Source organism: Balaenoptera musculus, chromosome 11 (genome assembly GCF_009873245.2).
Source record: "Balaenoptera musculus isolate JJ_BM4_2016_0621 chromosome 11, mBalMus1.pri.v3, whole genome shotgun sequence".
Classification (NCBI taxonomy): domain Eukaryota; kingdom Metazoa; phylum Chordata; class Mammalia; order Artiodactyla; family Balaenopteridae; genus Balaenoptera; species Balaenoptera musculus.
This window is the reverse complement of record NC_045795.1, coordinates 23,301,735-23,311,782: the sequence shown is the minus strand read 5'-3', so window position 1 is coordinate 23,311,782 and position 10,048 is coordinate 23,301,735. Positions and strand designations below refer to the sequence as shown.

Here is a 10,048-nt window from a genome sequence, read left to right as displayed (position 1 = left end):
AAATAAACACTGTTTTTCTCATTTCATAGATGAAGAAACTGAGGCATCAAGAGGGAAAGTGCTCAGGGACATAGAGAACAGTCTAGTGGTTGCCAAGGGGGAGCAGGGTGGGAGAGGGTAGGAGTGGGAGTTTGGGATTAACAGATGTAAACGGGTATATATAGGATGGATAAAGAACAAGGTCCCATTGTATAGCACAGGGAACTATATTCAATATCCTGTGATAAATCATAATGGAAACGAATATGAAAAAGGATGTATATATATGTATAACTGAGTTACTCTGCTGTACAGCAGTAATTAACAAAACATTGTGTTCAATAATTCAACTATACTTCAATAAAAAATAAATTAAAAAAGGAGGGAAAGTGCTATATTGTAAATCAACTACACCTTAAAAAAATAACAAATAAAATAAAACATAAAAATAATAAGATAAATAATAGAACACACACAAAAGGGAAAGTGCTAGTAAGACCAGAACAGGGAGCTGAATTCAGGCCTCTGGCAGCAGATTCTAAGCTTCCACAATAGAAATGATGGACGCCGGGTCTGACAACGAGGACTGAAATCCCGGTTGTGTGAGGCCATTATGGTCACTTGGCTCCATCTGGCATTGAGCCAGGTCTTGTAGGCTAACAGCTTTGGGGAAAAGGAAAAACCAATAAATAAATGACCAGTTGGCTGCAGAATTTTGCTCTTTATTCCCTCAGAGATTCTCCTTCAGTTGCTCCAAAGTCAGGTTCTGTCCTTCTCTGAGGGAAGAAAACACCCCTCCTATTTTGCCCCCATTTTGCCCAGCCCTTGCTGGACTCCTCCCCTGACTCCCCAGCATCATCACCTGTCCCTGCTTCCACCACCCTCCACGACAGGGACAAAGGTCGGCAGGACGAAAGGACAAGATCCAGGAGTGGAAACCCAAAGCCCTCCCGCCTTAAGCCCGGACCCATCCCCGACACAGTGCGAGGCTCTGTCACAGACGGGTCCCGACTCCGTGTTCCTCCAGGCCTGGGAGTGGACACACACACAACTCCTTCCTCTCCTCCGTTCTCGGGCCTCCTCACCTGCACAAGCACCTGTTCCACTGCCCGGCTCCACCTCAGGCCCTGACCTCCACCTGCAGCGCAACCTCCTGCCCGCCCCCAGCCCTGAGCCAGCAGCTCCTAACTGGAAAGCCCATCGGGAAGCCCAGGTGACAGCAGCCCCATTTAGAAAAACGGGGCTGCCACAGGCCCTGCCCCTGACCTGACCCTGGAGCACCCCTGGCTTGCAGACGCCTGGCCTTGCCGCGACCCTCACTCCCCGCCCAGGCTCTCAGGGTGCACTTGGTCTTCTCTCCTCCTTCCAGGTCCACCGGCTCCTGGAATCCCAACTCCACCCCAAGTGCTGCTGCTAGGCTGAGGCTGCACAGTCCCTCCTGCCCTGTTCCAGGCAGGGATTCAACCAGGCCGCCCTCCCTTGCTGTAGGGATCTGCTGCTCAATGTGGATGGGGGGGACACCCCCAGCCCGAGGCTGTACCTGGCCCCCTCTGCACCCTGGGACTGCCACTGCCACCCTCCACCTCCCACAGGCAGCGCCCCGTTTGAATTCCTCTTTCATTTAATATGCACCACAAGGTCAGTATTGGAGGAAATCCTATTGAGCTTTGCCATCTGAAGTCATAAACATTTGTATTGGACATCAAAAATTTAAAAAGTAATTTTGAGAAATTAGCACATGATCTTCACACTGTTTTCCCAGCAAATGCCCCAGTGACATACAAGACAACTGTTTCTGTCTCAACGGAACCAGAACTCATGTTCCCTGGGGGTGGGGTGGGTGGGGAGGGGTCGGGGGTGCCCCAGGTGAGAGCAGGAGCAACTACAGAGCTGCCTGGTCCCCTGCTCTGGGTGCTGCATGGACAGAGCCTCTTGCTGCGGGGCAGGGTGACTAACCATCCCTGTATGCCCAGGCTGAAGGCCAAATGATAAGGGAATTGGGCTCGTGGATGAGAAACCACGTCCCCAAGCACGCCAGTGATACAAAGAGGTGGCATCAACAGAAGGAGCTGAGTCTCTGCACATGCCACCCTTTCACTGTTCCACGCTCTGCCTTTGCTCTTTGCCAAACACAAAGCTCTGCTGCTCTTTTCCCCTCCCCTCAAGCAACCTGATGATGGGGAAATCAATGTGACCATCCCCTTCTCCAAATCTACAGGGCAGTGACCACCATGAGCAAGGGAACTGGCTCAGGGAGGGCAGGGTGAGGCCACAGAACACAGACCCAGTGCCCTCCTCTAAAGAGCCCTTGGACTGTGTCCCGAGGGGCTGGACAGGAAAGAACCTGGAGGTGAGATAAAATCAGTGACCCCAGTTGTCCAAGGATTGGCTGTTCTCCTCTCCCCAAATGGTCAAGGGGTATCTGCTCACTACTCCCCTATATTATGGGCAAGGAAATTCCAGCAAGCATGGGGGCACGTGATGGGACCTTGAGAAGGATGCAGGCTGTGGGTGACCCAGAGGAAACGAAGCTCAGAAGACAGTTCATGGAGGAGGAATTGGAGAGGTTGCAAAACATCTCTAAGTGGGGCCTCACAAGGGCGCATTACAGGCAGGGCTCTGGCACCATCCACTGAACCCTAGTTTGAGCCTTATGATTCTTTTACTTGGATTCTTTTTTTTTTTTTTTCTGTATAAAACTAAATTTATTTAAACTGAAGTTTTATATTTATCTTTTCTTTTTAAAAAATTTTACTGGAGTATGGCTGCTCTATAATGTTGCGTTAGTTTCTACTGTGCAGCAAAGTGAATCAGCTATACATATACATATAGCCCCCCTTTTTTGGATTTCCAGCCCATTTAGGTCACCACAGAGCCTTAAGTAGAATTCCTTGCGCTATACAGTAGCTCCTTGGATTCTTAATGATGGCTGAAAAACTGGGGAGAGAAATGCAGATAGGAAGTGATAAGCCCATCGCCTGGCCTCTGAATTCCTCCTCAGTTTTTAACCCCTCCCCACAAGCTCACAGACACTTTACTGCAGGTTCCCTCTGAATCAATCCATGATCACCTAGACCCTCCCAACCAGCACATGACCCAACATATCACCCTTAGATGAGGCCTGACGAGCTGAGAGTAGACAGAAAAAGATGAGAACAGAGCAGAGAGCTGAAACCCTCACTGCGCCCAGTCTCACCCAGAGCAAAGAGAGGCCCCTGCTGGACACTAAGGGCCCCAGCCTGGCCCTGGCCTTGGGCAGGACCAAGGGGTTAGAACAGACGTGGCTCCCATTCCCTTCACAAATACCCCAGCGTCCAGCTCCTGGAACAGAGGCTTGTCATCTTCTTGAATCTGTGCAGAGGGACACGTGGGGGACCCTACATCCCAGGCAGAGCCCTTCCCATCCCCACCCCCTGCCCAGATTTCTCACCTGGGCTCCCCACAGCTGATGCTGTCTTCTTCTTCTTCTTCGTGCAGCAAAGGACACAAAGCCCGATGATAATAACAACAACCACAGCAGCAATACCCAGGATGGTCCACCACCGACTCTGATGCACCAGGGTCTCTCCTGAGAAAGGGCCTTATTCTATATAACCCAGGCACCCCAGAGCCACAGGTCTGCTCTCCTCTCCCTGACCCTGGCCTCTGACCCTCCCAGGGTCACAACCCCCTCCAGGCTCACCCCAGGCTCACCAGAGGGCGCAGGGTGTGCACTGTGATTCCCGCTGTGTTCCACGTGGCACTTGACACGCTGCTCCTCTCCTTGGGGAACCCTTATGGTCACCCAGGTCCGGTAGGTCCCGTTCCCATCAGGCAGGACACCCTTGACTGCTGGGTGTCCCGCCTCATGGGTTCCTCATCCCAAAACCAGGCCGCTGAGCTATTCCGGGGAAAGAAGCCGAAAGCCCAGCATGTGAGGTTGACTGTGCCCTCCGAGTCCTGGCTGCGGGTCACGTTCACGGCTGGGGGCCCTGGGGGAGAAAGCACAGAGCCAGTGAGGCCCGGGGCCAAGCCCTGCTCCCTCTGAGGAAGACGGAGAGAACAGGGCTGCTGCTGCCCGCTCTCCGCCTCTGGCTGAGCCCCCGCCCACCCCAGCCCTGCTCCAAGTCTGTTCTGCACGCTGGGGCCCAGTTCCTTTGGCCGGGCAGGGGAGGGGCTGTGACGGGGCCTCACTCTCTTGGATCCACGTGTTGATGCTGAGGAGCGGGCCGTGCGGGGTGGGCTCCTGGGGACCAGCAGGGAACTTTCTGGAACAGGCAGGCTGGGAGCCAGGGGGCCCACTCCAGTCTAGGGCCTTCCTCTCCTGACTGACACCCACCTTCCCTGGTACAGTTTCTGTCAGAGGGCCCACTGCTCCCTGGATGATTGTCACCGGGGCGGTTCATTCCCCTCCCCACCTGCCCATCTTTCTATAGGGATTTAACAGAGCAGGAAATTGCAGGACACCACGCCAACAGAGCATATATGCACCCAGAGGACAGGGAGGGTCTCTGTGGGCAGAGTCATGGCGGGGAGGCTCTAGGGGTCGGGGGAGAGGAAGGGCCCTGGTCCAGGAGCAGTACCTGTTCTCTCCCTGAAGCCTGTCCAGGATTCCAGATAGCCCCGCAGTCTTCCACAAAGCTCTCCCTGCACGTGGGCCCAGTAATACTTGCTTTGAAAGCCATCTGTGTCCCCGGACTTCTCCATTTCCATGGCCAAGATCGGACCCAACGACTAGGGTACTGTACATCGATGGGTCTCCAGGTGACAGGAGAGGAAGAGCTCCCCATCTTGGTAGAGAAGCCTGAAGCCCCAGGCGTGGTTGTCTTCTTGAATTTCACAGCCCACGATCTCCTGGAGGGAATTCACACCTGCACCCCACCCCACCCCAGCAGTGACTCCTCCAGTCCCCGTGTCCCTCTGTCCTCCCACCCAAGTGAGAAACTCCAGCCAGAGGGCTCCCTCCCTGCTCCCCTCCATGTCTTCCCAGTGCTGCTGCGTCACAGCCACCCCCCTGCTGAACTCACAGACCCCCTTCCTTTGTCCCTTCCCCCTACATCCAGTGGAAAGAAACAGGTCCCTGCTCTGGGCCCCAGACTCTCCTGGGAAATGCCTCACAGCACTCTCGGCCTCTCTCCGCTCTCACCTCCCTTCTCCTCCTGCAGGGCCAGGATTTCTGCTAGAAGCTTTCTGAGGTCCTTCCAGGTCTCTGTCAAGTCCTTGGACTCTGTGTCCCACGTCTCAGCTCCCAGCTCTTCTGCCCACAGTCCCCGGGGCTCTACCCTGCCTGTCTCACGGTCACAGTGCAGGAAGGCCTGGCCATCCAAGTGTCCCCCAGCGAAAAAGCTGGGCTGCACAGATCCATCCCGGGACAGCACCGTGAGGTTGTAATGAAGACTGTGTGATCCTGGGGAAGGGGGAACCGCAGATGAAACAGCTTTCCAGAAACAAGTGCACATCAAATGTTTACCAGACAAGTTCTGCTGTCCTGACCTGCTCCAGGACTGAGGATGCAGAACATGCACACGTACAAGGGACCACAATGAGAATTTTTCCAACACAGGGGAAAAAAGAAAAAGAGGAGTGAAGGAGAGGGGAATTGAGGAGTGGAGGGAGGGGTGCAGATGGGCAAACATTCAGGACAAGTGCCAGGACAGGGAGGCACCAGCTCCCTAAGGGTCCAGGCAGGAGGCCAAGGGGAGAGGCTGGCCTGCAGGGGGCAAGGGAGAGGCAGGAAGACCAGGGTGAGGGGAGGTGGAGTCAGAGGGGAGGGAGGGGCAGTGTCAGCCCAGGATCAGAGGCATCCCTGGTCAGAGGCCGGTCAGGTGAGATGGAGAGCAAGGGCTGCTGCCCGTGGGGCAGGCTCATCATGGACGAGGTGGGCTCAAGGGAGGGTGGGGCACGAGGCAGAGGGGCCTGAGGGGCTGGGCTGTGGCCCTAAGAGAGTGGAAGGTGGGCCAGTACCCCTGGTGGAGGTGAAGCAGTGGGTCTGGGCCCAGAGTGCAAGAGGCATGGTGAGGCCCCAGGTGGGGAGGTGGCTGGACCTGCCAGTGTCCCCTGGGAGAGGTGGGTGTTGGGGGCCTGAGTCAGTGCCATGTGCCCAAGGGCCATGGAGAATTAGAAGGAGCGGTGGCAAGAGAAAATAGAACTGGAAAGCCAAGGTGCACATTGGGAGGGACCTGCACAGTGGGAGTGGTTGGGGGCAGGTCACACCTCCACAGAGGGTGTGGGTCAGGCAGCCAGCACAGGAGGGCGGGGCTGGGGGAAGACCCCCTGTAGGGAAAGGCCAACTCACCAAGTGGCATCAACAAGGATTTTGGATACATGGTTGAGGTAGTGAGAGCCCACTGGGGTCAGTGAACCTAAGAGAGGGTGATGAAGGCCAAGGAGGTGGGCAACTGGACCAAGGGTAGTATTCCTATTGGGGAGGGAGGAAGGGCAAGGGGCTGCAGAGGAGACAGTGGTGAGGGCCTGGATTGGGGGGCAGGGGATGAGCATGCCTCAGGGGTGACTCTGGGGGACCTTGGGTTCGGGTGAAGACAGGAGAGGAGGGGGGCTCTGGTTGAGGGAGGGTGAGGATGGCGTGGTGATTCCTGGGAGGAAGCTTGTGATTGATGAGAACGTGGTGAGGGCCCAAGGCACTCGGGCAAGGAGTGGGAACTGGGCAAGGTGCCATGATGGTAGGTGCAGAGGGACCAGGGCAAGTGGAGTCCAGCAGCTGAGGCCTGGAGAGTGGAAGCCTCCAGAGAGTGACGTTTGGGACGCAGGAGTGGGGAAGGGGCAGTGCTGGGTGAAAGGCCCACAGTGAACAAGGGCCAAGAGCAGGTGCCTGCACTGGGGCGGAGCTAGGAGGATGGGTGCCAAGACCGGGGGAGAGGTCCTCCCACAGGGGCTGCTCACTGTGCTCAAGGTACAATTATCGTCAAGGCCCATCACCACAGCTCCCCCTGGTGATGAAACTAGTGGGGATGTAGGGAATTCATACTGGGCAAAAGTGAGTGTGGGCAAAAGTCAACCCCAGAAATGTAGGGTTAGTGAAAACTGGGGGAAGGTAGGAGCCATACAGGTGACTGATCCTTGCAGGTAAAGATCCATGAGGGACGAGAGGATGAGGGTGAGGATGCCCTAGGAAGGGATCAGAGAACCGCAGAGAGGAGGGAACAGCAGGGAGGGGGAGGGCAAATCCTGAGGGGGCGCAAGAGATGGCAGGGGAGGAGGCAAGGAGAGAATCAGGTGTGGGAACACGTGCACAGCAGAAAATTAGAATTAACATTGGTGGTGGTGGGGGAGTGGAGACCACAGAAATCACAGGAAGAATCCCTTGGCTCCAAAACTGTCAGACCCTAACTTCTCTCAGTGAAAATAATGAATAAACAATCTATAATAAGAGTAGAGGGGGCTTCCCTGGTGGCGCAGTGGTTGAGAATCTGCCTGCCAATGCAGGAGACACGGGTTCGAGCCCTGGTCTGGGAAGATCCCACATGCCACGGAGCAGCTAGGCCCGTGAGCCACAACTACTGAGCCTGCGCGTCTGGAGCCTGTGCTCCACAACAAGAGAGGCTGCGATAGTGAGAGGCCCGCGCACCGCGATGAAGAGTGGCCCCCACTTGCCGCAACTGGAGAAAGCCCTCGCACAGAAACGAAGATCCAACACAGCCAAAAATGAATAAATAAATAAATAAATAAATGTACTATTCAGTTAAAAAAAAAAGAGTAGAGGGTGTGATGAATTGAGAGATTGGGATTGACATGTATACACTGATGTGTATAAAATGGGTGACTAATAAGAACCTGCTATATAAAAAAATAAATAAAATAAAATTCAAAAATTCAAAAAATAAAATATAGTAAAAAAAAAGAACAGAGAGTTTTATTTGAGCCAAATTAAGGACTAGCCGGGAAGCCATCTTCCCAGATAACTCTGAGAAACTGCTCTGGAGAAGCAGGGTTTTCAGCACACTTGTGTTTTTTTGTTGGTGTTTTTTTTGGGGGGAGGTAGTTTTTTGGCTGCCTCGCACCAGAATCTTAGTTCCTAGACCAGAGATTGAACTCCGGCCAACGGCAGCGAAAGCGCTGAGTCCTAACCACTGGACCGCCAGGGAATTCCCCTTCAGCACAGTTTTATAACTTGTCCGAACAAAGAACATTAAGCAAGTCAGAGCTACATTTCTCCAAGGTTTAAAAAAAAAAAATAGACCAGCACGTACACGTACAGCACATACAGTATGGCCTTGGCACCTGGGAAGGGAGTCTTATCATCAAAGGTGAACCAGCGTTGGAGTCCCAAGAAGAGGGGCATTTAGTCTTTATTTTTAACATGGACATTCTTTACTTCTGGTCAATGTGCCCTTTCCTTTAATAATTAAAGCAGATGTACAACGTATGTCTGACAGGCCACAAAGAGGCAATTTACTTAGTGCAAAATTCAACTTAGTTCATGTATAAGCCAGAATGACTTCCCTGTATCTGAACATGTGAAAACATATTTCGTCGCTTCTCTCAGTGAAAGTCAGGATCAGCCACGGTGCCCACAGCAGTAGGAAGTGTGGTTCAGGGCCCTTGGGCCCTGCCTAGAGCTCCTGGTCACTAGAAAGAGACCCCCAACTCCAAGGACTGAGGCCCTTGAGCGCTGCCTGCCTGGAAGCTCCCCGATTCCCGAGGCCAGAAACGGGAAGAGGGCAGAGCTGAGAACAGGAGGAGAGGACAGCGCTCAGGGGCCTAAGAGGGAGCCCCACACACCGGTGGGAAGTGGCCGCCTGAGCGTCGGACCTCCAAGAGCCCTTGATCGCCTCTGACGGGAGCAACCCGGGCTTGGGGGCAGCCTTCCCACCCAGGGGAGTCAGAGGACGGGGATGTGTGAGGAAGAGGAAAGCAGGGAGGGCGGGTGCAGCAGTGGGAGCAGAGGGTGGGAGTTGGAAAGAGACTGAAAAACGGGAACGTGCTGTGGTGGCCACAGGCCCCGAGCAGCTCCCGGCCCCTCCCCGACCTCACCCCGCCCCCCACTCCCCACCCCGCTGCACCGCAAGTGAGACGGTCCCCGCGACGCTCACCGAATCCCACCCGGACCCTGAAACCGCCCCAGGCTCCCGGCTGAGGACCTCAATGAACGCCACTCACCAGCGGCGGTAGCCGGGAGCACAGAAAGGGCAGCGCCGCCTAGAAACGGCAGGACAAGGAGCAGGCCTGGCAGCCGCGCGGAGCTGGACCGCTGGGTGGCGCAGTTTCTCCCCGGGAGATGCCGCCTCCTGGCCTGTGGTCAAGTGTTTCTCTGACCCGCTCTGCTCCGTTCCTTTGCAACTTGCTTCTCCTTCCTCGCCGCTGCGCCTTCTTCCTTCTCGCTTGCTCTCCTTAGACTCCTTTTCTTTCCTTCCACTCTCACCCTCAGCCATTGAGGGGTTTTAGCTGTGCTGGCCCAGGACCTGGGGATTTTATCTTTTGTGTGGCAGCTTCTAGAGGGCCTGTCGCTGAGGCTGTGATGTGAGGCCGTGATGAGGATGACGGAGGAGGAAAGGGGGCCTCCTCTCAGCTCGCTGCCTTGGGGGGTTCTCCGCAGGGGCCCCTTAGGCTAACGCCCCTCCTGGAGTCTTAACCACTGGACCACCAGGGAAGTCCCCGGGTTGAATTCCTGGGCTTCTGCACCCATCTTCTTAAAAGAGAGTACTGTATCTCTTCAGAAGGGACTTCATCCAGGAAAAGTAGGTGGATTACTCTCAGGGCCTGGAATATACTGATGTTTCTTCTGTTTTAATGATGTTTTCCACCACCTAAACTCATTCGGAAACCCATTGAGGTGAGAAATGTCTCTCATTAAAAACAATCTAGATAACTTCTCCAGTAACCACCTGCATTGGCCCTTTAGCTCTCCTCCCTGCTGAGGACCCATCCCTGGATTATCTTCTAACATCCATCAGTTCCGCTCTCTCTGGTGACAATCTGCAGGAACATTTCCATTTTTTTGATGCTCCGGCGATTCTCAGCTCTTCACAAGCAAACTAGACCAGAAAACTGCAGAGTCTTGTTCCTCAAGCATTGGCTTGGATTGGACTCAAAGCACTTCCTCTTCAAAGGGCAGCACTTGGAAAACTATAAA

At 54.5% G+C, this 10,048-nt stretch overlaps 1 protein-coding gene across 1 annotated transcript; it reads right to left on the bottom strand.

Annotated features, from left to right (window-relative positions):
• Positions 1-376: 376 nt before the first annotated feature.
• Positions 377-9,172, bottom strand: LOC118903552 (MHC class I polypeptide-related sequence B-like; the record flags this gene model as incomplete). Its single annotated transcript, XM_036868704.1, is given in 8 exon segments — positions 377-642; positions 2,086-2,088; positions 3,410-3,547; positions 3,673-3,804; positions 3,807-3,950; positions 4,542-4,829; positions 5,105-5,365; positions 9,076-9,172. Coding segments are annotated over 8 exon segments (1,188 nt in total), but the record flags the coding sequence as incomplete, so codon positions are not given.
• Between the last annotated feature and the right edge of the window lie 876 nt (positions 9,173-10,048).